This window comes from Fringilla coelebs (genome assembly GCF_963513975.1).
Source record: "Fringilla coelebs genome assembly, chromosome: 4".
In the NCBI taxonomy this organism is placed as follows: domain Eukaryota; kingdom Metazoa; phylum Chordata; class Aves; order Passeriformes; family Fringillidae; genus Fringilla; species Fringilla coelebs.
This window is the reverse complement of record NC_140032.1, coordinates 40,250,078-40,277,036: the sequence shown is the minus strand read 5'-3', so window position 1 is coordinate 40,277,036 and position 26,959 is coordinate 40,250,078. Positions and strand designations below refer to the sequence as shown.

Here is a 26,959-nt window from a genome sequence, read left to right as displayed (position 1 = left end):
GCAACAGAATGGGAACTCATGACAATCCTTAGATTATGGTATTTTTTCTGGAATATGAGGATAATTTCTGAGATCATGTCATATATATGAAAATTAATACCTATCTTTTGCTTTTAAAGAATATTTGTGATTTTTATGTTAATAACACCTGATTGTGTGTTTATTTATGTTAATCCTTCAGTTCATCACAAACATCCATTCCCCACCTCAACATTTATTTTCAAACCTTTCCTGAGTATAAGAATAAAATCCTTAGCTTAATTAAGCAACAACAGGTGTCTCAATTTTAAACTTCTTAAGATTATAATTTTGTCAAATCAGAGAGACTCATCCAAGAAAATCAATCTCAGCAGCATATAGGCTGACTGGTTAGAAGTTTTACTATAACAACAATCAAAAGTTAAAGGTCTTCATTTTAAATCTGAGCTTCTTGTTGTGTATCTTTAAACAATTGTCTGAAAATTCTGAACAGCTTATTTCCTTTTCTCTCCCAAAAAGGAAAAGCAGTTAACATAAGAATGAGCATTTATAGGATTCATTTCCACTGTAATTTTTTTAAAGTCAAATTCCTCAGTGTTGCAAGGGGGTAGGTAATTATTGTAACTGTAGAGTACAAACAAACATAGGTACACACACAAGAAACAACAGAGAAGCATTTCATCACACTACAGAAAATATGAACAAAAGTAATCTAGAGAAGCATTTCATCACACTACAGAAAATATGAACAAAAGTAATCTCCATTAGTACCTTGTTCTCGCCATAATATGTTGGCAACTGCAGCATGTAAGAGAAAGAAAGAACAGAAAATACAAATGAAAAAGGGAAAACAAGAAATGATACATCAATTCTGAAATAATTGTAATGCTTTAATCTCTGACTTACTAAAATACTTCTACAGGTAAACCACTGGAAACAGTAAATTAACAGTTTTCTGTGTCATGTGACCAAATTGTGATCAGCCATCACTCCCACTAAACCCCTCCAAGGTAACTCCATTAGCCACCATCAACATGTGGTTTATCATCCATTACAAAAAGCACGTGCACTTTTCATGCATGTAAATGATACTAATAAAAGGTGATGCAATTTTCATGATTTCATTTAAACCCTGGACTTTGAAGAGATTGATTTCAGAAGATAATTATGAGAGAGATATAAAAAATTAAAACATACACAAGATATTTTTCTGTATGGCTGTAGCTCAAGCACGCTACCAAAATTGTCATGCTGTATAATGTCCATCATTCTCTTTGGAAGACCAAGAACGGAATTATAAGATGGCATGTTAAGCAACTAAATTTTTATATTGATTTTTCCCCTGAAAACATAAATTGTATTTGGACATCTTGTTTACAATTGGATTTCAGACCTTTGAGACCAATGAAATTATATTATCCTAATATTGCTCTTTCTGTCTGGGGAGGAAAAAAAAAGAAAACAAATATAGCCTTGCAAATTTTTAGTATTTAGAACTCAGCAGGCAACAGAATCAAATTTTTGAAACACCATCACTGAAAACCAACACATATTGCAAAGTAATGAACTTAAGAAATTTTAAAAATCCCAAACAAAGGAAAGAAATACAACACAGAAAACACATATGTCACACACACACATAATGAAATTAGGAGCTTCATTGAAACACAGTGCTACAAAAGCCAAATATATTAGTATGCTTTTAAAAAAAAGTTTGGAAAAAGCAATGAAAGACATATTATTAAAAATTATGTTGGCACACAGAAGTTCCTCATCTGCTGGCAGCTGAAGGTTGAGAATGAAAACAAGAACTATTACTCTAGAAAAGGCCTGGATACCAAGATTTCCCACATCATTTGTATTCCAACAGAGAGGAAAGGGGGAAAACAGCCCTGGGATATGATGCAGGCCTTTGGGTCAGGTAGTGCAGCCAGTTTTGGATTCGCCCTCTTGTCTGTGCATCTAGCCTAAACTTCATGGTTTTGTCTTTGAGGGTACCCAAAAGATTTCTAAGGACTTGCTAAACAACATCTCCTACACCCACTCTGCCAGTCACCACACTGCAGAAGGCTGTCAGGCTGACCAAGATTTTTTTCCTCTGTAAATCCATGATGATTGCTCCTAAACACATTCTAGTTCTGGGAATGGTTTCCAGGGTGAAATGCTCCATCCCTATTCCAGAAATCAACATGAGGCAGATGCACCTATCATGTCTTGGATTCTCCCTCTTGCCCTTGAAAAGCAGCGCTGGCTTTCTTACAGTCTGCAGGAACTTCCTTGATCACCACCATCCTTCACAGGTTGTCAAGAGTCACTTCACAATGCCATGGGCCAGTTTTTCCAGTTGGGTTCATCCTATCCAGGCCCTTCCACCTGAGAAAGTTCACTTCATTTAAATGCTCTCAATCAAATCCTATACACCACGGAAAAAGAAAGCTTCCTTGCCAGAGGATGCCTCCTTCCCAAACCTTCCCACTGGTGTCATGTTCCTAGGAACAGTTTTGCCAGGAAAGACGGACGTGAAGAAACCTTCAGTACAACTTGTCCCCTTCCAGATCCTTTGCCACCAGGTCCCCATCCCCCTCAGCAGGTCCACAGTCCCTCTTAACTTCTCTTTTTCATGCTGATGTCTCAGCAGAAACCCATCTTTTATCATTCACCAGACTCAGCTGTAAATGGGTTCTGAACTTTAAAATTTATCCCTTCATGCCTAGACAGTGTCTCCAGATGCAGATCACAATTCTGTATTTGCCTATGTTATCTTACACAGTCTTTCTTATGAAATAAAGCAAATTCATTTCCCCAGGGCAATCTGGAGGATTTCCTTTAAAATAACTTTTCAGATTGTGAGGAAATAACCATGCAATACATGACACTTGAGGTCCCCTAAATTCAACCATAATGTTTAGAGTTATCAGTGTATTTCTAGGGGTGACATAGGAAACAAAATAAAAAGTAATTACAATTACACAAGTGTGGGAAACTGTACAGGATCAAACAAAATTATTTAAGATGCTACAGATCACATTAATTTGTGTTAATGCAAAATGATATATATGATTCCGGGCTTTGCTCAAGAAAAAGGCCAGGATAATAAAAGTGCTTTAAAAGCCTCACATATTAATTTTACAATTAGCAAATCAGCTAGAAGAAAATTGAGATATAATTAAAGAATTCAATATAATATTATAAACAACAGCCACAATCTCACCTAACAGATCAAGAAACCTCACTTATTTTTTTAATCAGACCTATAACTTCTTTTCAGGAAAGATTTCAAGTGTCAAGATAATGAGGTCAATGCTGGAACAAGTACAGCATGTATAGATATAAAGTATACTAAGGAACATATTGTTTGCCTCCCTTTTTGGTTAAGCAAAAATTAACGTTTTTCAGCCATACTTTATACTAAATTCTCAACCATTTGTAAACTTCACTATGTAAGCATACAGAATTATTGATCGATCTCAGCAACATGTTCTGGTTTCAAGGCAGAGTACCACCCTCTCCTTTGCTATGATTCAACAGTTATTAAATAGCATAAGGAGATGTACTGGGAGCCTTGCAGAAGACATTGTATTCCAAAAGTTTGTGACTTGAGCAGGCTATGTCTTCCCTACCTTGTGATAGGGAAGCCTGCATGTCACATGGGTACCTGCTCCAAGGGTAGGTGCTGGAATGCCCATAAAACCCTGTGCTGCCCACTCACGAGCCTTATAACAAATTGCAACCTGCCAGAAGATATATGCCTTTCTTTTTTACACCAGATAAAACTACCACAGCAGGGGAGGGAGCAGGAACCTCTCCATGGACAAGATCAGCTTGCTGTGGGAAAATCCACCCAAAATTAATCCCGCGCTGCACAAATAAATCCATGATGCCCAGCATGTGAAGGGTTGCAAGATTTAGTCACTACCTATATTCCTCTTTTTATTATATCTTATTAAAGCAGCTATTTTATTACATCATTTGTTGTTGGGCCTTTTATATTGTCATCAAAAAGAAGTCTGCATTGTTCCTCCTTCTCCCTTGTCCCCCGGCAATGCAAGACACTGGAGAATCCAAACTTTCCTGAAGGAGGTTTTCTTTCTTTTTCTTTTCTTTTTAAGCACACTTACAGCTCCATAAAAATGACTCCTTATTGTCCTTCCACAGCTATTCTATGGTTTTCTGTACAGCCCCAGCCTTTGATTAGGAGCAGCTAATATAACATCTGAATGCCTGCTCTTCATCTTTGTTATACATTGTGTTGGTTGAATGGTAATAGGTTGCACATATTTCACTAAAACTTTCCTCAGTAATTCATGAAATTCTGCAGCAGACTAATAGCAGTGTAAATTCTTATCCACTTTGGATGAAATAACAGCTGCAAAAATCCATAGTATTTCTAGTACTAAATGAATGAGGGTACTGCAATATCACTTTGCAAATAAATTCTGTATCCTTCTCTTTCTTATTGTATTAGTAATAAATTTCATTGAATTTACTTTTCTGTCTCAATAGACAATTTCAAAGATTTCAACTGTCAACTAGTGTTATTTCTCCCTACTTTTCTTTTCTTGAAACATTCAATGCATTTTGGAAATAAAATGTGCGTAGACAAAATTTACATTGAGTGAGTTTGAACACTAAATGTAACTCTTCTACTTCCTTTTGGCATTATTAGATGCTCAAATTTTCAGTAATCAGCATGCAATACTATATATCTAGACATACTCAAACAAAATGGATATCAATTAAAAGATAGGAAGCCACTTTCCCTTTTCAATGCCTTCGATTCCATGATGGCAAGAGATCACAAGCAGATGTAATAGAAAATAGGACAATGAGGAAAATGCAATAAAGTCTTACAAAAAAATGTGTAGTTCAACATAATTTTTCAGAATTGTGCTATCATAATCTGCTGCACTTTGAATTGCATTAAAAGAGTAATTTCAAAATCTTTAAAGGGACGTTGTCTCCTTACTTCACTCATAGCCACCACCATTGTCAATTGTTTTGATTAACCCTAAACAGAGAATAAAGACAGTGTATATGTTACTTACTCATTTTTCTCACATCTCTAACGTATAAAAACCTGCCCTTATGTTACAGGGCAAATCTATAACATAATTACTATATTTTTGCTGAACAATATAAATTTTTAATTATTATTTTTATATTAGAAATAATTGCATTAAAAGTGAAGATGAGGTTGACATGAATTACATTTTTGCTGTGATTCCACAATCACATATCTACTTTTAATTTAATTCTTTTTCTATAAGAAGATCAGATTGGTTTTGTTTATATACAAATGCAAATATATAAAACCTAATTTATTTGTGAAACCAACACTTTTTTTAAAGTTATCTATTGCTTGCTTCAAGTATCTTAAAAATAATTGTCATTACAAATTCTATCCAAATTCCAGTCTGTTCTTATGCAATATGCACTTCAATTTCATTTTAGATTAATACAACAACAAAGATCTGGTTTTTACATATTAGACTATTATTTATCGGTTAAAAGTCAACAGTTGACACTTTAATTTTGTTCAAATATGAACATGTTACCTGATTTTTCTACATTTTGTATAACTCTTTATAATGAATCATGCATAAGTCCTTTCCCATAGCACATTAACTCAATCCAGTGTACACTAGCAGGAAGGAAAAATGGTTCATGAGCTGAATTACTTGGAAGTTTGAAATAAAGTCTTCGCCCACAATGCTGTCAACAAGTATAAACTTGTTTAGCTCTGCCGTAAAATAAAATGCCAGCATAAATTATCTCTGAGAAAATTAGGTAAATAGGTACCATTCAGTATCAGACATGACAGGAAGATTCTATTAAAATTGCATAAAGCCTTTCAGAGAGAATTTAGGCCATAAATCACAGTCAAAAGGCTTTTAGTCTTATTCCCAGTTCTAGACAGTGGAGATGCCTTGTTGCTTATGATGGCCATAAACCTGTCAAGTCAGTAGCATTCAGATCACATAATCTTTTTAGGTGATAAGACTATGACATTACCTAAAAAAGGCACAGATAGAAATAGAGCTACTTAATGGCATGGAACAGTTCTATTTTTTTAATTTAGTCCTAAGATACAGCGCACAAGAGATACAAAAAGAGAGCTTTTGTTCTGCTTTTTGTGACTAAGTAAAAGAAACCATAGGATAAATTACTTTGACATATATGATGATGTCAAAGTTGGTGAATTCAGTAACACAAGAGCCTGTGGTTGATAACTAAAATAAAAGCTACCAAATACTAAAAGTTCATCAAGTACTTCCAAACTGGTCTTGGAAATGTCCTAATAGTTTTACTTGATAACTCTCTATCATGACAGCTGTCTCCCCAAGGTGAGTACATACGTCACAAAAAAAATTTAGAGAAACACCTAAGAAGTCATATTAATCAATCACAAACTGAACTGCACTTTTTAACAAAATTTTTTAGAAATACTTAGGAAAAGTTAAAATATTTAAAAAAAACCCCACAAACCCACAGAACTATTTCACTTGAAAGGGAACAGCATGAGTTTCTATGATCTATGGCTCTAGTATAGTAGAATTAATCCAAATTGAAACAGAAAAGAAACTAAAGCACATCTAAAGTACCTGTCAAAGTTATCCAGAAACAACCAAAAAAATATGGATTTTAAAAGTTACTTTACTTCAAAATATTTTACTAGTAGCTAAGAAAATAAAAGTACTTGAAAATTACCCCTGAAAATATTCACTTGTCTTTGGTGATGACTATTTTTTATTTTTCTGTTTTCTACACTACCAGATTTTCTTCTTTAGGGAAAAAAAAACCTATATTCAGTGTAATCTGATATTCCATATGTGTATCAAATTACAGTGATATATTCTACTCTTTTATTTATATTAAATATTCCATTATTATTTTAAGTCTTCCTAGCTATCTTTTTCCTAAGTTAACAAACTACTTTATTTGGTATATTTAGCTACGTATTATATTCCATGGTCTGTTAATGCTACTTTCATTAAAAATTAAATTTTGGAGCAATTCCATTGGTCCAACTACTATTTCAATGGAATCTCACTAAATAAATAAATAAATTCCACAGATGGAAGTTGTAATTTCTTCCTCCTTTCTTTGAAATTATTCTTCTACCATGTATCAACAAAAAAAATAGTAACATGTTTCCCACTCCGCCTTTCTCATAAATATATTGTCAAGATACACTTCCAAATTATCTTTGTCCTATACTTAAATTCTTCAGCTTCCAAACAGTTTTTCAACAACAGCGAGGTGATGACTTTGGTTTGCCATATGGCTTCTAGGAGTTGGGCTGATCCAATCTGTGCTTTTGAATATCATATGTTGTCATCAACAGAGATCTACAGCAGAGCTGTCCATTTGCGTGCTCATGCTTTAAATGATGCTAAATCCAGTAGTATGGAGAAGAAAATTATCTATTAATTTAAGATTTGTGAGTCTCTTAAAATGTACCTGCACGTACTGCAAGCTAGAAAATGAAAAGCTATCTTTTATCAGTTGCTGCACAGATGCTGGGCACTAGAATATAGAACCTGTTTACAAAAAGAGAGAAATTGGAGTCCTAAAGAAAATAAGGAGTCTTAGTTCCAATGAAATCCTATTTTTCTGCTAGCAGAAGAGGTTCCGGCTGTCTGACATTCCTTTATACCATTGCAGCAGCAAAAACCCTGGAAAACATCACAGATTGCTGCTAAAGGTGGAAGAAAAGCATTGTCACATCAGAGCTATTCAAGGCTTAAATTATACTGCTGATGCTTTTTTAAAAACAGCAGCAGCAATGAACAAGTTTGGGTTTTTTAATGTTCGGTTGACAATATTCTTCTATAAATATTTTTGTCCTGCATTTGTACAGAAGCAGGATAATAACTGAAACCAGAGCCTGACTGAATACCTTCTGCTCTACAAAGGACTAAAAAGGAGGGTAAATGATGTGTAGTCAAGACAAATATTTTAAAAAACCAGGTCCAAATGCAGTTCATAGAATACTTGCTAAAAGTTTCAGCTGGTCTAGTGCAATAAGTTTCGAATACATTTCAGAGTACATCATAAATTTTAAGAGTGCCATAAAGTACCACTATATCTGCTCCTAGTAGTCACCCCACTTCCTGAAACTTCACTCAGGTAGCTGCAGGCTAGTTAGACTGGGTTATATGACCCAGACAAAAGAACAGGCGACACTTGCATATAATTAAATTCAGTAAGAAATCAAAGAAACAATAAAATTTTAGTCAGCTAATATGTTCTAACAGAGACCAGGTCTTCACAGACAAACCTGATTGTTTATTTAATGTAAATAGGAGTTTTTTAATGTAAAAATTCATATAGCTGTAACCCATAATTTTGCTAAACATCTGATTTGTTAAGAGAGAATATTCTGATTAAATATGACTTATTTAATAATGGTAAAATATATATTAATAGAATTAAAAACTGCCAAAATAATTAATCTGAAAATGTAGTTAAATCATTAGTAAAAGGTGAAGGAGAAAGTTCTGGACCACGTCCAGAGCAACAGGTAGTGAATCGTGTCTTAACCACTTTCATCAGTGGTCTGTAAACAAATACAAAATCATTTCCTAACAAGTCTGTGAATTACCTGTAAAGATAAACAATAGCTTCAACAAACTGTTTGAATGACCGTGTCTAGCTCCTCTGTAAAATAAATTAAATTTTGTTTTATCCAAACTGAAATGTAGATGTCTTGGAAAATAAAGAACAGACTATGTCTAACTGAGACAGGTGAGAAGGAATAGGATTTGGAAAGTGAGGTCTGATAGCATATAGGAGATAAACATATAAACAAACTTCCACTGCTGGTATTACTGAAAAATAGTGATAAAGAATTAATGGGTGTGGAAGAAAAAAATACCAAATAAATATTTCTCTTTCCAGAACATTAAAAAAACAAAGAATACATTTTCTTGTGCAAAGGGCAGCACTCATTTTAAAAAAAACAAACAAACTGTACTAAAGCAATTAGAATTCTCAAGACAAAAAGAATGAGTACTATGGTAACTGTCTTATTATGAGAAACTTATATTTTGTGTGTGTGAGAATTTGCAATCAATATTCATATATTCATAGGACAAGAATTCTTAAGAGGTCAATTTGTTGGAGGGGGAAAAAAGAGAGAGACTCAAAGGAGGCAACTGAAAGAAAAACTGACTTCAAAATTGAAACTAAGCATTAGTCTGTATTAGTGAAATTGATTAATAAATAAAGCAAAATACCAAGAGGAATGAGGGATTTTTTGACTCTGCATGTCTGACTCAGGTATATGCATTTCTGTAAGGACACACTTCAGGCAAACAAAGCATTAGCTCTGTGTTCAGGCAGAACAGAATGCAATTTAATGTCTTGTGCAATGTAGAAGAATAGAGTTAGATAAAATGCTTAAATCTATGAATCCATGCAATACCAGTTCTGAAAAACAAAAATACGTTGGAATGAAAATAAAACCAGATTTTGAACTGCTATTTGTATTTACAAATGTGATTACACCAGAGAGTCCTTCCAACACAGCTGAGCTGTCTCAGGTATTATTAGAGGATCATGACAGTAGGGGAGACTCTTGTGTCTTCAATGAGATTTAGACCAGGTCATTAATCCCCAGAATGTTTTTACCAGTCACCACAGGGGTTATTCAGCTATCAACCAGACCAGCTATCTCATTCTCAATGGCTGTAACTGCAGGCTTGAGGGAAAATGGAATTCACAGCAAAGAGAGAATTTGCAGTCTCTAGAGAATCAAAACAGCACAGTTCTCACATTCAGAAGTATTTCAGATGCTACTGCTATTATCAACACCAGAGGAATTAAACAGGATCTGATAATAGAGAGCAGTAGAAATTTATCATCAGTACTTGTAAGAGACATTTATAGGTAATATAAACTAAAACATTTATAGGTAATATAAACTCAAACTTTCCATTACAGCTTCAGAAATCTAGCAAAAAGGATCCCTGTATTGGAACATAGTTAAAAAATATATAAAATTTCACCTATAGAATGAGTTAATTGGTAAAAGGCATGGTTAAAGTATTTAAAAATAATTTCATTTCTCTCACCTAAGACAATGTTAAAATGAAAGCATGTTTTCAGAAGTCATATTTTTAGTGCACATTGAAAAAGGCTGATGTGCTAAGAGGAGGTCAAACAGTCCTTAAGACTATCATCCACTATTCAAAATTTTACCTATGTGAGACAGAGCAATGCTTCCCTGTTCAGTGCTGGCATTTACTGAACAGATCTGGATGACAAAGCATTTTCAGAGTATTTTCCATTCACTTCTGTCCAGATTACCATCCTGATGATGAACAATTATCATCAAAGTATATTGACTTTTCTTGGTAAGTGGACTTCAAATTTCTGAAACTGGAAACTTCAAAATAAACAAGTTCCTAACACCCTTAATTCATACTTCACATTGCATAAATTTATATTTTCTACTAGGATCACATTTCCCACAGTTCAGTAAAGCTTTGCCTCATTCTTTTTCTCTTTATTAAACAGATATATGCATTACATGAATCTGTAACAATCCTATGAATTATGAAAACCTAGATATCTGATAGCACTTTTAGACAGGTGACATAAAGGTTTGCTTATTATTTAACAATCTACTTTTCCATGATGACACAGATTTTTATTTAGTCCAAGGTAGCAGAAAATATAGTGTTATCTCTTAGGAGCTGTTTAAATTACCAATTTACAGAGAAATCAACTAGCCATGCCCTTTCTGTCACAGATACTATTTTTTTCTCAAAGCACTGAACTGAGTTTTTAATAAAATTGGGATGCATTGAAAGCAAGATTCCACACAAAAATAATAAAAAATTTAGCTTTTTTGTGCAAAGTAACATTAAACCCCCAAGTTTTCTAATGCACACAAAAATGGGTCAGATAAGTACAACTGTGAACATTGACTATTACACTTTCTAGGAAATAAAATATATGCACTGGTAATGGAGTAATGTTCTGCATTTCTTATAACGCTTTTGAGATTACTGTCATGCTCAAGGCAGTGCAATTGTACTTTATATTTTAGAACTCAACTGTAAAGTTCTCACTAAACTCTCAATAGAAAATCAATTCAATGTTCAGAAATGCTTTTATTTTGCTTTGATTTTTATCTTATATGACATTACAAAGGAGAAAAGCCCAGACTAACTGACAAGCAAGAGAGAATCTAATCTTATTTTATTCAAAACAGTATCCTAAGATTTCCAAAAGGGAGCCCTCTAATAAGGAACCCAAAAAAAATTAAAAAGTGTGTCTGCTTTATTCTCTTAAAGGAGGATAAAAGCAAAATAATTTATAAAAAATGTCATAAATGACAGAAATAGTTTATATCAGATAATACAGAATCACATTTACATTAACCAGAGACTATCTTTAGAATGTAACTTGTGACCTAATCAATAGTCTTGAAATAGAAGTAACTGTATCATTGTGCTTAATATGTGTGGGTGGGGTAAAAAAAAAAGCCCACAATCCTATCCAGGTGGTTTTACCTGTGTGATTTTATTCCTTAATAATCCCTAATTTAATGTGTGATGAAGAGTTTTGGAGGAAATATAAAAACAAACAGAAAAGAGTTAATAATGAGGCCCTTCAACTTTTGATAGCAGCTCTCCAATGCTAGCAACTCCTCCCTGCAAAGAAATTTCTTTTAAAAACAGCAGCAGCTTTTTAAACTGCATCTATAAAAATGTGTACCTGTTGCAATTTGTTCATGCAGTTGTGACAATGATTTTGAGAGTCAGTGCTTTTTTTACAAGTACATACCTTATTCTTCTTGCATGTACCAAAATAGGATTCTGAACAAATTGGAGCTTAACATCTAAATATCTGTTCCACCTAAATTTGAATGTTGTAAATTATACATCTTTAGGGCTTATGAGTATTTGCACATGGATCAGTTATTGGGAAACCATGTTCAAATGCCAAGGAACATAATGGTAAAATGCTTCCCATTCAACATACAACATAGAACTTGCAGAGTAAATTATTTTTATAGGAATGAAAAGGACTATATCTTATGGATGAATTGTCATAGAAATGACTTGGTTTATATTCTGTCTTCCTTCATTTACATCTTTCATGACACCAATGGTCATTATAACTTACTGCTAGTAGATATTAAAGTATTTGTTACAAGCTATGTTCACTGTATGGCACATGATTTCACAAATCCTGCTAAGGTAGCATATCTAAAATTATTAGATCATATTACAAGTCCTGAAAAAAGTTTTCTGCATCGTTGTGGATATCCGTACATATTCACAGCAGATCAGAACTGACTTAACTGAACTTAAACTGACTAACTTAACTAAAACACTTGCAAACTGGCTAGTCAGCTACAATAATTTGTTGTTAAGGCCAAACAAGTTTTGACTAAACATATACCAACTAGAGTTTGTCAGGGTCTTGAAATTTGGCAACATTCACAATATTTTTCACACAATGCAAGAGGCAAATGGAAGTGGCCAAGCTCTACACATTACCAGATTACCAGAAGCTCTGCATGGTCAAACAACTTATTTATCCTCAGGTGTCTTCCCAAAAATGTCTGAGCAGTAATTTTCATGACACTTAAAAATCTGTGTTAAGGCTTTTGAAAAATTACAGTTATAATTAGTCTTACTTAAAGCAGCTAAGTAAAGATATCAACACTTAGATTATATTTTTTTTTTCTGCATGGAAGATTTCCTCTGAAATATTTGAAGCACAGTAAACCTATATGTAACTGAACTCAATGTCCTGTGGCTTCTAAGTGTCAGGCAGACTTGCAGTACTACTAATTCTGCCACTGGTATCCTGCAGAGTACTTGACACTGCTGAATATGCTTTTAAATAAACAGGAATGTCTTAATTTAATGCAATCACACTCACTAGTAAGATAACTCTCATTTTACTGGATGTATTTCTAATAAGTATGTAGTATTCATTAAAATAAGAGATTCAAAAGAAAAATAACAAACAGACAAAACCAACCAACAAAACCAAACAAAAAATGGGTGAAATATAAACTCAGGAATGGATTTTTCTAAGCAAAGTGGGGTAAGAGGAAAAAAATATTGTTATACAAATAATAGGAAAACAGGGTTTATAAATCCCACTACCAGTTAACAGAGGATGAAGAATACTGCTTGTTAGTAGTGATATTTATTTCTTTGGCACATTCAACTCCCAAAATAGGAGTGAATGTGTTCTTTGTTCCTCCTCATTCCAGGCACAAGGCAGCAAGGGCAGGCTGGAACTGCTCTGGACCTGCCAGGCACTTCAGCAGGTGAGATCAAGCCATATGATTACTGTCACATCATGAGGCTGGTTTTGACTCTTGGTATATGTCAAGAACAGACAGGAAGGAAAGGTCTTCCTCCTACACCACATCAACCACTGGAAAACACACTAATAGTTGCCATATACAGACATCCCTTTCCTTTTTTTCCTTTCACATTCCCTTTGTATGCAACACATCTCTCACGAGGAAACTATCAAAAATTTACCAGCAATGTAAAAAATATGTTGGTTCACACAATGAATCAGAGATTTCATTTTACTTCTAAATGTACTGCAGATTGCGCACTCTGCCTTCAGTGATTCTTGGATACCAATAACTGAACTTTATTTTTTTAAATCAGCTATCTGCACAAACTCATTTTAATTTATTCAACGTTTCATAGTTTTAATTTTTAATACTGATTAAATGAATGTGGGCAACATGTATTTTTATACTTCTCACAATACTTACGAGTCTTTCGAGCAGAATCTTCCACAAAGAGAGAAGAAATATCCTCATCCACCCCTGCTTCATTCTTGGCAATGCAAGTGTATGCTCCTGTATCTTCATAGCGCACATTGCTGATGTGAACCTCGCTACCATTTGCTGAAAGGAGAGGAAATAATCAACATGCAGACACGCTAGTGCTTTCAGATTATAAATTCAGAAGGGTTTCTCTGCTTACACTAATTAAACCATTTTCATTCCTGAGTTCATAACTTGGAGGCATGCCAAATTAGTCCAAAGGTATTCAACTGGCTAGTGAATTACATGCACTATTTCATCTCACAGTTATTCAGAGTGCCTCAGTTGATTTTGTACTTCAGAGACAAATATCGATCTGATGTTTTATATGTATTTAAATAACTGTGATTTTTTTTTAAAGTCAGGTAAATATTAGGTTTTTATTATGTTGCATTTGGTTACTAGACACCATCATTTCCTTTACACAAAATAACCCAAGCAATATAACAGGCCAAACATCCAATGTATAAATAAAAATTTTAATTTGCTGTTCCTAACCAGAGGCACCTAGTTAGTTTTGGTTTTGTGTGACTGCAGTGTAACAACAGAAAAACAGGTGCATTGAAATTTTTCACCTACGTCAATGTAGAAGCTTATGGAAATCTCAGGAATTTTATGTCAGATTGCGTAGAAATGTCAGCAAATAATCCAGGTGCCACTGGCAAAGGTCTTTTAAATAATGTGATGTGAATAATTGTGTGAACAATGACTCATTGAATTTTAAGTACAGTATACTTGTTCAGCTGTAGGAACTATACAAAAACCAAGCTTTGTAGGTATTCTAAAGTATGGACTAAAAGGGGCATTGCGTAGCACCCTTCTAGCTTGCACAGACAGGGAAAATGTAATGAGATTTTCAAAATTTTATTTCAAATAATTCCATGCTAGAAAATTGAATTAAATGTATTTTGCTTACAGAAGAATCCTTTTAATTTATCTGCCATAAATATACGGAACAGAGAGAAAGGTGAAAAAAAACCCCTTAAATTCCTACAGGAGAAATTAAGATAATGTTGCAATGTAAGAGAAGTTCATCACTTTCTACTCATAGTGGAAAGCGTTTCTGCAAGGCAATTGTTCACAAATATCCAGGAGAGTTGTACATGAAAGAACAGGGGACTATGACACCTGCAGGGGAAGTAACACTTCAGAGAAGCATTGCCATATCTGTCCCACTGCTTCTTACAGGGCAGGCTCAGTGCTGTCCTATCTTAACTACACATCCTGGTTTTGTTGATGAGTGAGAGAAAGTTTTGAAGGGAACACAAGCAGCAGGAGGTTTTTTTTCTTCTACAGCTATCAAAAATTACCAGAAAGACTGAAGCATGAAGATTTTATGCTGAACGTGTCTACTGATTTTGCTGAGCCCTGAAGATAATAGAAATGAACAGGTGCTAAAGGTAAGACTTTCCTTTAGTTCCCACTGGGGGCTTTTTGGTTTTGTTTTTTTCAGGTTTTTGGGGTTTGAGAGGTTTGGGTATTTTGGGAGGAGAGGTAGGGCTTGTGTGTGTGCATGCAATGTCTTTGCACTCCCACAGAGGTCTGCTGATACTCTTGAGAAAACAGCACATCCATTTCAGGTATTTCTCCTCCAGTCCTTTCTACTACCAGGTCCCCAAATCTCATAAGATTCTTATCAGTTTTGAGTGGGACCAGGTCATGCGCGGCCTGCTCTACTGAGATACTGCACATTTTCAAACAGAGAAGAGCATACTGGAATTTCCTGGTAATCCTGCCAGTAAGTAGAGTCATTTTTCTAACAAAAATGCTTTGAAAGACGTGTCTTGGGGAGTAACTGGAAGAAATCACATATTTTTAAATGTTTTAGACTTCAAGCCTTTATTAAAACTATGGAAGAAGGACAGTTAGTATGGAAATGATACATGGATAAAACATTAGCAAGATGTAGAAAACAATAAATACACCTCTTTACCTTGAAGAGTTAGCTGTTTGGATAGCTTTGGAGTGATATCAATTCCATTTTTCAGCCAACCAAGTTGTGGGTTTGGAATACCTTCAGCGTGGCACCGAAGGCTAGCTGTCACACCTGGCTCCCTCGCCTGGCTCTCTGGATACACTCGGATAACTGGTGGAACTGAATACAGAAAACAATTATAATTTAGTGGAGAACATTATTTTCATTTTAAGAAAAATAACTCTAAGCAATTCAGAAGACCCCTGCAGCTATATATAACTACATACAGACGTGGTACTCATCAGATATTCAGCGACATTCAATGCAGTATTCTGTCGCAGAAAATTTATGAAGCAGAAAAAATATTCTGTGAGAAAAACCTCTTTTCACTGTGGTATCAAAGAAGAAAGCCTCAATTCTTCAATAGTTGGTGGTTCAGTAATAGGACTTTTATTTTTCCTTAGATTTCTTTATAAAATATGACTAATGTACAATTAGCGAGTCATGATATGTTGTAAAGAGATTTTAATTGCCCTGTTTCACAAATCTCAACATTTCATCTCCACCTTTCCCCTCTTTCCAAAACACCTAGTAAGAATCCCTTCTACATGCAGAAAACCTGTTCAGGTTTATAATTCTTTATACCTGTCCAGACCACGATACCACTTTCCTTCTTTACCATGTGGACACATATTTAGCTTATGCTCAACCTGATTTTGCTCTGAAGTCCTTCCCTGCCAGCAGGATGCTTTCCACTAGGTGGTCTTCAGGATATACTGGTGCACCAGGGTTGTTCTTCCCTGGGTGCAGGACTATTGCATTTTTTGTTGAACTTCCTAAATTCCTGCTGGTTCATTTCTCCCTCCTGTCAGACAAATAGCACCATGACCCTGTAGTCTATCAGCCACTCCTCCAAGTTTGGTGCCATCTACAAAACTGTTGAAGGTGGAAGTCTGCCCCATTATTCAGATCATTATTAAGATGTAAAACAAGACATGCATCCTTCTGGACAAAATGTGCACACAGCTGGATAATTGTGTTATGTGATGGGTGAACAGCCAGCTCACGGGTCAGGGACAGAGAGTCACAGTGAATGGGGTAACATCTGGCTGGGATCCAGTCACCAGCAGGGTTCCACAGGGCTCAATCCTCAGCCCAGCTCTCTTCAACATCTTCATTAAAGACTTGGACACAGCACAGGACTTGAAGGAATACTAAGTAACTTTGCTGACAGCACCAAATTGCGAGAAGCTGTTAAGTCCCTCAAGGACAGAGAGGTCCTGCAGAGAGACCTCAACTAATAAGAGAGATGGGAAATCACCAACTGTATGAAGTTTATCAAAGGAAAATGGCAGATTCTGTGCCTGGGACAGGGCAACCCTGGCTGGTTGTACAAACTGGGGAATGAGGGGCTGGAGAGCAGTGCTGCAGAAAGGTACATGAGGCTGCTGGTTGATGGCAAGCTGAGCATGAGTCAGCAGTGCCCTGGAGGGCAAACCTGGGGTGTGCTGGGGGGCATCAGGTACAGCATCACCAGCTGGGCAAGGGATAGGATTGTCCTGCTCTGCCCTGCTCTGGGGTGAGCTCACCTCGAGTCCTGTGTGCAGTTTTGGGCACCATAACACAAATGACACTGAGCTGTTAGAGAATGCCCAAAGCAGGGCCACAAGGATGGTGAAAGGTTTTGAGGTGAAGCCATGTGAGGAGTGGCTGAGGTCACTCGGTCTGTGCAGCCTGGAGGAGACTGAGAGGAGAGCTCGCTGCAGTAACAGCTTCCTCGTGAAGGGAAGAGGGGCAGGCACTGATCTCTGCTCTGTGGTGTGATAGAACCTGAGCGAGTGGCATGAAGCTGTGCCAGGGAAGGTTTAAGCTGGATTTCAGGAAAAAGTTCTTCGCCCAGAGGGTGGCTGGGCACTGGAACAGGCTCCCAGGAAAGTGGCCACAGCAGCAGCCTGACAGAGTTCTTTAAGTGTTTGGACAATGCTCTCAGGCTCACGGTGTGACTCTTGGGCTGTCCTGTGTAGGTCCAGGAGTTGGACTCAAATTATCCTGAAGGGTCCCTTCCAACTCAGCAGATTCTGTGATCCTATGCATTAGACCAGTCTTATGAGTTTCTTTATTAACAAAATATAAGAATTGTTGACATCACTTTTCCAAGGTTTGAAAACTTGCTGCAGTATATGCTTACCAACTAAAAATCTTCTACATACACCAATAGTGTCAGAGAGAAGATGTATGACATCACAGTGCACATATTCCTATTGGTAATCAATGGTTAGGCAAGATTTAAAAATCCTGCTATGTAGATTTTTTAGATGAATAATTATTTATAATATCTTTAATATTTTTTATAGAGACAAATTGCTTGAGGTTGTTTCTAACAATGAAAAAAATATTAACTGTAATAAGATTAAGGAAATGTATTTCTTATTCACCAAAGTTTTGTTTAATGCAGCTCCTAAAAGTGTGGAATACTTAAGTTGTCACAAAACACAGCTGGGTAGAGGAAGAAGTATCAGTTGATAATGAAAGAAGATAACAAGATCAAAAATTAACTGTGCGTAGTTTGGCATGAGATTAAATATTTTCAAATCCTATTCAACTATTTACAAGAGATGTCTCAGCATGCTGTCCCATTAGATCATAGAAATGCCTTACATTTCTACATTGCAAGAAATGCACAAATCTACCTTATCTCAGATAGGATGCAAAAAACAGTAGGTTTCAGGGATATTTTAAACTCAGTTAGAGAGGACAGTCTTTTCTACATAACCCCAAAATGCAAATCACAAAAATGTAATAAAATAACATGGGAAAAGGTTAAAAATTAGATAATATGGCTTTTAGTTTCTTAGACTACCAGCTGAGAGGAAGAGCATATAAATATCAGAGATTTAAGTTTTCTATTGATTTTCTGGAAAGGACTTTGCTTTCATGGAAGTGTATCTTAATTTTTCATCTCAAGCCTGACATTTCCACTCCTGTTTCCCCTCCATTTCTTCCCTCTTCTATCTCCTCCTGCATAGCACTGTGTGCTCCATACTGAGACCTTGCCTTCCCCCCTGTGTTTTTCAGAATGGGCTCTGCTTGACTGCACATGCAGTGGTTTGAATATTTTTTGGCACCTCAGCTCCCAGTCTTGCTCTGCCACACTTGTAAAGTCCAATTTTCACGTCTGCCTGTTCAGCATTTCTTGACACAAGGTCCTTTAGGTAGCCCACCTCATGTTGTAGATTTCCCACTGCAGCAAAGCCAAATGGCTCATTCTTCAACCTTGTCTCTGGAAAAGCAAGGACCACCACTTCCTTAGAGACTGGGCTGCTATCACTGAACACTCTCAAGCATCTCAGCAACAGAAACAACTTTTATCACCAATTGCAAGGCACTGCAATTAGTTGTGCTCTGACTACATATGCCAGGATACTTCTAGTCTCTTTTTGTGCCAGTGAAATATTCTAATTGCATATAAAACCTTATGGGTAGTTAACTATCTCACCTTGAAAGACTTCTACTGTGCACATGTAAAGATAATTTTTTTTAACAGTTCAATTTCAAAGAATTTTCACTGACAGGAAAGAGGAGTTTTCTTTGGGCAAAGGGTATGCAATATTTCTGATGCAATATTATTGCTAAAAAAAGTTTTAGAAAATATTATAACTGAAATCCAATTCTTCCTAAACCAAAAAAAAAAATCTCACCCTGCATGACAAAATGCTATTGTTGCTAAATTAACTACTTAAGGGTTGTTAGGAGTTGCGAAAGGGAGGAGAGGACCTGCTCAGGTGAAAATATGTCTGAGGTTTTTTTTACCGTCCCTTATTTCTATAGTAGATCCTGTTCCCTTTAGCACTGTTTTTCCAAGAACAGAGGTTCTTGCATGACAGTAGGGTTTATTTTTTGCCATGTCTTTCCTCTATTTGCTGCCATTTTCCTCTTTCCTCACCAACTCTGTGTCTGACAGGTTTATACAACTAGAAATGTTTTTCGACCCTTGTTTTGCATTATAATATTTATTTCACATTACCCTGAAGACTATTTGTAATATTCCACTAAGAAAGAACTGTGCCACTGAGGCACGCTGCAGACAACTGAAATATAAGTGCAGCTGTGCTCAGTCTAAATAGTCAATTTGATGTGACAAGTTGGGGTTTGTTTGAATCAGATTTTTTTCTGGTTTGTTGTGTTGGTTTTTGTTTGGGTTTTTTGGTGTAACTGACAAAAAAAAAAGAAAATAATAAATAAATAAATAAATAAATAAATAAATAAATAAATATCACCAGAAATAAATTTTTAATTACATAATTAATGTGAGTGTTCACACTGTCTTTCAAAGAGATGTCTTAAGCTAAAAAAGCTCACTTTAGAAAGGAAGAGATCATGACATATGTTAAAAAGGGAGGGGAGACATTGCACATTTGCATTTAGCAGAGTAAAGTATAACACATAAATTCTATATCCCTTATCTTTCAATTCAAAAAGCAATGTTAGATTTTTGGTTCCAAATATGGTGGATATATAACTATTTAATAGCTCTAGCACTTGCTATCAAACCTCTTGAGCATTATTTCAGTTGGGTCTCATGGGGGAGGGAAGTAAGAAAATAGTCTATTCTAGCTGTCTTGAATCCAGGAGAATGCATGTGTTTAAAAAAAAAACAGTGGATAGCTATAGTGAACTAGGTTCTTCTATTTTTTTATATATATATATATATATAATAACTCTTGTTTAAACTTAGAAACTTTGGAAAAACTAAGCTGGCAAACAATTCTTCAGACACTACACATTCCCTGCTTACATCCGGCCGAGGGACTGGGCTCTCCTTTCTTTACCCTAAGGTATCAGAACTGCTGATCTTATTTAGGTATCACTGATGTATTAGAAGCAAAATAAAGATCAAATTGATAGACTCAAATTCATTTAGTCATATAGCCTCAGAGTCATACAATCTCAAAATTGTATACATGGAAAGTTTTAAGTATTATGTAAATGCTAATAATCAAGACTGTGTCATGAAAGAGTTACTTCTTCCTGATCACAACTTTTTATTTTGGTTTTGTTTTTTAGTTTATATGAAAAGGCTTAAAATATCAACTTATAGGGTTGCTCACAATATTTACTTTACCATATTATTTGTATAAGAGTAGACTGATTATTTCACCATAAAACAAGTCTTTTAAAGTGCTCATTAATGTATTTTTAAGACTCCAAAGGAAGCTCATTATTCTTTACTACTGTGCCAGATAATTCAAAACTAAAAATATCTTAGATTTTAATCCTAAAAGTAAATCAGATTTATATCTATAATAATTGCATACTAGCCTGAAATATATTTTTTTTTCCTAAAAATATATAGCTATAGATAAATGGAAACCAAGAAAGAACTTAAAATCTAATTACATTGTTTTCATTGAACCTTCACATTAAATCTTTGTGATCAGCCTAGTCTCATTATCCCATTAACCTTTTGCCTGACTCTCCAGTTAATACAAGTATCATTATATTAATTAGTCATTATCACAGCTACAAGTACTGACCATCATGCCTGTGCTTAAGAAGCTTATTCCTTAGAAGTACAGATCTAAACTGTGGAAGAGCTGTTCATTTGACCTTTCATCTCAGTGGATTTAACTCAATTTATCCGCAACACGCACAGCAAATAATCCTATTGCTCAAAAAGTCTCCTTTTCCTGTTTCTTGCTCCCAAAAATATCAACATCCAAAATCATTTAGGAAGGTACCACTCCAGTGCCAGCTTCTGGGAGAGCAGCTATCTGAGGTTTACAGTGTTTTCCAGATGAAAAACCAATTTCCTGTCAGACACATTATCACCAGGAAAAACTACATTTGTCCTCTTTCACCTCTCTCAAATTATGTTTCTTGATTTTCTGGTCTTGCAGAAAACCTTCTTCAACTTGAGCGGAGTTTTGCCTCATTATGTGCTGAACTGAGACAAACATGAATTCTAGTATTTTAACTCTTGCTATGCACCTCTGGGTGATTATTTACACATTGGGATTGGTCAAGAATGTGTTGATAAGAATATAATTTTGTTAATAATTTAGGGTAAACCAAACCCCATAAAACAGAGGAGAATGTTGGTCAAGAACCCACTAAGATGTTCAGCTTGCCAAGAACTCTGCTATGTCTTCAGGAATTAAAATATTAATAAACTGCACATCAGTCTTCTCACTAGTTTAGCCAATAGTTGCTACCTGGCTTTTTAAATGACAGAAAATAATCCCAGAAGAAAAATTTAGCGGAAAATATGTTGATGCCATGTCCCCATTAGCTTGGGGACAACATTCTATGTACCATATGTTGTGGTTCAGGAGGGGAAGAAACTGGGGGAAAAAAGTTGAAATATATTGATAGAGAAATACTACAAGCCAGCTTCCTGGAGAAACATAGCAGAGACAAAATGTTTACGTAACTGCGAACAAGCACTAAGTGTCAAATGGATTTAAAATGCAAAGATATTAAGAACAGAAAAGGGGGGAAATGCTATTAAAAGAAGAAGAGTCATATTAAAAGCCAAAATAATCTTGGAAGCTGTATTTCATACGTATATACATGAAAGATAAGAATAAAAGAAAATATTTCAGCATTCTTGGATGTTAAAAAAAGTCAGCCAAATAAGGGCTTACGCAACTGATTAATAGCTAAAAAAACAAAGAATGATGATAACAGCAGTGGCCAGGAAACTAGGGCTAGAGTATGCCTCAGGAGAGAGACAGAGCCTCTTAATGCAAAGTAAATTTGGAGAAGATTGAGGTCAAACATGATTCTGGATAGGATTAAACAACAACATGGAATGAAAAACACTGGTAGTTTACAGCAGAAAGGGAGTCTCAAGAGTCAAAGATAAATATGAATTGAAATAACATGAAAGCACTCTAAGAAAACAAAGAGACAATAAATAAACTTCAATGATGATAAAGCAGACCCTTCATCAGTGGAAAAGAATTCCTTAAAATACTTTAGGAACTAAATGGCATATAAGAAAAAGGGTAGGGTACAACAGTTTGAGGGAAAGTAAAGGCCTGTCTTCAGGGCACCAGTATCAAAGCAGTTAAGTTTTGTCCAAGTACAGAATTCAATGAGGCGTTACCTGGAACTTGAACAGATGTAGGAAAATGTAAAGATCAAGTTTTGAAATCCAGGTGCCTCAAGCTAATCTACTAAAATCATGGGTAGATTTCAATAACATAAATGTGAATTTAGAAGCCTACATCAATTACAAAATCTTCAGGGAAGTGCATTCTATAAATCTTACATTGAACCAAACATCCTTAACACAAGAAACGTACACATTTATTTTTCTCAGCATGTTTCCCAGGTTACTAAATTAATACTAAAACCTACTTTACCTGTGTGTATATGTATATATAAGCCACTTACTGTTCTGCATAACACACAGGTGCAAAGCAAGTCCTCTGGACTATCTTTACACCTTTTAATAGTTATTCTATGGAAGCAATAAATTTAAATTATTGTCTTTCATTATTTTTAAGGTTATTTGAAGGAGATAAATGAAGAAAAAATTATACACCTTTTTCTATTAAAATGTAACACAATACAAAAAATGTAGGAAAGCCACAACAGATCTGCTTAACAAAATTCAGGTTTCTTATGACTTGATAATTAGAACATTTTTTCTTACCAGTCACTTGGAGAATATGAGTTTGATAGAGCTTATCATACCCATCAGCATAGCAGGTGTAATTTCCCATATGAGTTGTGGTAACCTTAGTGATGTACAAGGACCCATCATCTCCAAAATCCTACCAGGAAAGATTAAAAACAAGGTTATCATAATTAAACCCACATCTCTACAGCAATTATGCTCATCAGCTCAGCAACAAAGCTGTGATGCAAATATCAGACATCACACATCTCAAATATTAAACCAGCATATCTGACAGTAATCTGAAATTCAAATATTATACTTGTGAATGGTGGAGTTGTTCAATCTTGCTACATATATTGTGACTGTAAAAGAAAATACAACTTTTATTTTAACAACTAGATAAACTCAGCAGAAGCAATATGTTTACTTAGCTATGACAGTTATTTGCAGAAGAAAAGCTGTTGAGAATTGCACCCGACCAGAGAGAAAAACTAAATCTATACAAAAATTAACAAGTTAAATGACATCCTGTGGAAGTGTTGCCATCCTTTGCAATGAGCAGACATGACAAAAAAAAAAAAAATCCTCGTTTTTCTTCAATTCTTCTCATTAGATTCACTGATACATTACAGAAGAACTACTGCTGTAAAAACTGATTTCAGGATTCTGGGATTCCTGAAAGCAAATGTTTGTGATCAAGACCTAGGAAAAGAGGCTTTTTAGTACATTTTTGGTCCCATGCCAGCTCAGCAAAAGGTCTATTTTTTCCCCTTTCTTTTGCTGCTGATATAGTCCTGAAACTCTGTAGACCTTCAAATCTCTGGACCAGATCCAATTCTGGGATGGCTTCATCTTTCCTTATCTGCACCTGATCTCCAGGCTCTTCTTAGGTCACCCGTCATTCCTTATGTCTTTTTCTTTTTATTTGAGTTATGTCAAGAGCTCCTTGTTCATTAATACAGACTTCTTGCTGCTTTTGATTTATTGTTCATTGTGAAACCTGTTCTTGAGTATGGAGGAGGTCACCCTTGAAAATCAACCATCTCTCTTAGACCCCTTTTATTTTCAGCACGATCTCCTATGGAATTCTTCCAAGCACATCCTTGAATGGCTGAAGTCTCCTTTCCCGGCTGTCTCCTCTTAGGCTCCTTGACTCAGCCATCTCATGGTCACTGTAGCCAAGGTCGTCCTCACCTCCATATCCCCAACCAGTTCTTCCTTATTTTTTTATTCACAAACTTTGTAACCTTCTCTATAAAGTCCTCAAATCCATGAAGACTTTATCAAAAGCTTGCAAAACCAAAAACTTCAGGTACAATACCTCAGTCACTGTAAATTGCACAGTAAAAGAACTTTGATACAAAATATTACTATGTGCTGCCTTATTCTTACATTCTGTCCTTTGGATCTTAAAAATGAGAAATACTGGGCTACATTAACCTCTGGTTAATTATGACTATTCTTGCATTCTTCCATGATCTCACCTACAACTTTTCCAACTTATTGAGATTAATTTTTTTCAGTTCTCACTTTCCAGTTTTTATTCTTACTCAGAGAACATAAGAAAACTGAAATCTCTAAGAAATTCCTTTTAATTTCTTTTTATTCTTACTCAGAGAACACAAGAAAACTGAAATCTCTATGAAATTCCTTTTAATTTCTCAGTTTTCTTTCTTTAAATACACTTAAAATATTACTCAAAAAACACATGTCTCTCTGTATTTCTTCATCCAAAGATGTGTGGGCAATTAAATTTCACATTTCACAACTCTGTGCTTCCAATGGTTCTGCTAGCTGATCCTTGGGAGAACAAAACAACACACCTAAAAAATAAGCCTACCTGGCAATTCTATCAATAACTTGACTTCCTAAAGATAACTATAGGTTTCTATATTAGCACTTTGGTTACACAGAAAATATTTCTACCAAATCTTCAATATACCATTACATGTTACCACTGCAAAGATCAAAAAAAGCCACCCTCTTTAAGACTTCATTTTTAACTGATGATGCAAACCAACACAATTCCCCTTCAGAATAACCCACCCAACTAACTTCAAAAAACTTCCTTATTGGATATTTTGATCTTTACCTCTTTCTAAAATATATGAAGCAGAAGATCAATTTACTTTTTCCCCCTTACCAGCTGAACACATGTTTTCAAAGCGTTCTTCAACAGCATTATTAGTGGAAGATGAAAGGACAGCTATTCAAAAGAGCCACACTACAGGTACTTACATTTTATCTGGAAAATGGGTTTTGTTATTACCATTTGGAATTTTTTGCCTAATATCTGCCAAAGTTATTTATGGACAAAATAGGGCATAGGATGGAATGTAGAAAAATTCAGCTGCTACAATGCAGTCTGGAGACTAGTTTAATTTAACATTCCTTATGCTAAATTATTAGATATTGCTCTGAAGCATACCTACCTGCTTCAGCTCTTTAACTGATTCATTGTGGCATATGATATCTTTAGGTACCATCACTATTTTCTTAGTAAACTTGTGCCTGTGCATGGTTTCTCCCTTCTTTTCATAGAAACCACAGATGAAACACTCCTGTGGTTATTTTATATTAGTATTTCAATAGAATTCACACATGATGACTCTCAGAGAGTTAGAATTTTATGGACAGTATGTTTTGTTGGTAGTGGTGAGTTTTGTCTGGTCGTTTGATTTGGGTTTTTTTACAACTACAAAATAAATGTCCCCAGCTTATTGTTATACTGAGTTCAATGTTTGTTTTGTTAATTAAAGCAAACCACTCAATACAAAGTGAACTTAATGGTGTAAGCAGCATTTGAAAAGGGATGGTGAAGTACAGACCCAGCTACTTGACACTGCATGTTGACAAGTATTTAGTGTTTTATTGACTAACTCACAAGCTGAGTAATTTAAATAACCCTGTATCTATACTGACACACAAACATCTTTGAAACAGAGCCTTCAAAAATCAACAACAGCAAATACAGAAAAGGGGTGTTTTTTATATTTTGGAAAACATATTTGATGAGAGTAAAAAAAATTTGCTACAAGCTCAATTTTTGTTCTCCTACTGTTCACATAGAAATGGCAGGGTGCTTCTAAAATTACATTGAGAAACTAATTATTTTTGTCATACATGAAAAGATAGAATTGAACAATTATCTTAACAATGATTCCACTACAATTCTGTTCTCCTGAAGAACTTGGCATTTTACAAATCATGATATGTCTTACAAATAATGAGCAAAATAATAAAGAAAGACTTCAATTTGATAGTGAATCTTTGCTTTGCTCTCTTACTGCTTATAAAACAGAAACTAAAGGTGATTTTTTTATTTTGATTCAGCAATTATATCCTTGGGGTTTATAACCTGCTTTCATATGCTAATGCTTTGCATGTGAGAGAATTTATGACCATTTTCCAGCATTTCTTCGTTAACACCTCAAGAAAGACTGTTCCTAGCTTTGTCCCCACAGGAGAACATAAAATGAAACAGACTGCTTGAATTTGTTCATCATCATAGAAGCTAGGAGTATTTTTGCTTTGGTTTGTGCCATTTTGGTTTTTCTTTTTTTTTTCCAGCTTTTTTTTTTTTTTTTTGCCCATACATTGCTTTCCTAAATAGCTTTTT

General features: G+C 35.1%; 1 protein-coding gene across 3 annotated transcripts in view; it reads right to left on the bottom strand.

Annotated features, from left to right (window-relative positions):
* The window catches only part of FSTL5 (follistatin like 5), a gene marked incomplete at both ends in the record, with an annotated part of 244,126 nt that overhangs the window by 42,971 nt on the left and 174,196 nt on the right, over positions 1 to 26,959 (bottom strand). For 2 of the 3 annotated variants that reach the window (XM_084204181.1, XM_084204182.1), the window contains 4 exons: positions 751 to 777; positions 13,745 to 13,879; positions 15,732 to 15,893; positions 23,374 to 23,494. In XM_084204181.1, coding sequence (XP_084060307.1) covers positions 751 to 777; positions 13,745 to 13,879; positions 15,732 to 15,893; positions 23,374 to 23,494 — 445 coding nt within the window. The remainder of the gene's footprint in view (positions 1 to 750; positions 778 to 13,744; positions 13,880 to 15,731; positions 15,894 to 23,373; positions 23,495 to 26,959) is intronic. The other variant, XM_084204183.1, reaches the window with a different exon arrangement.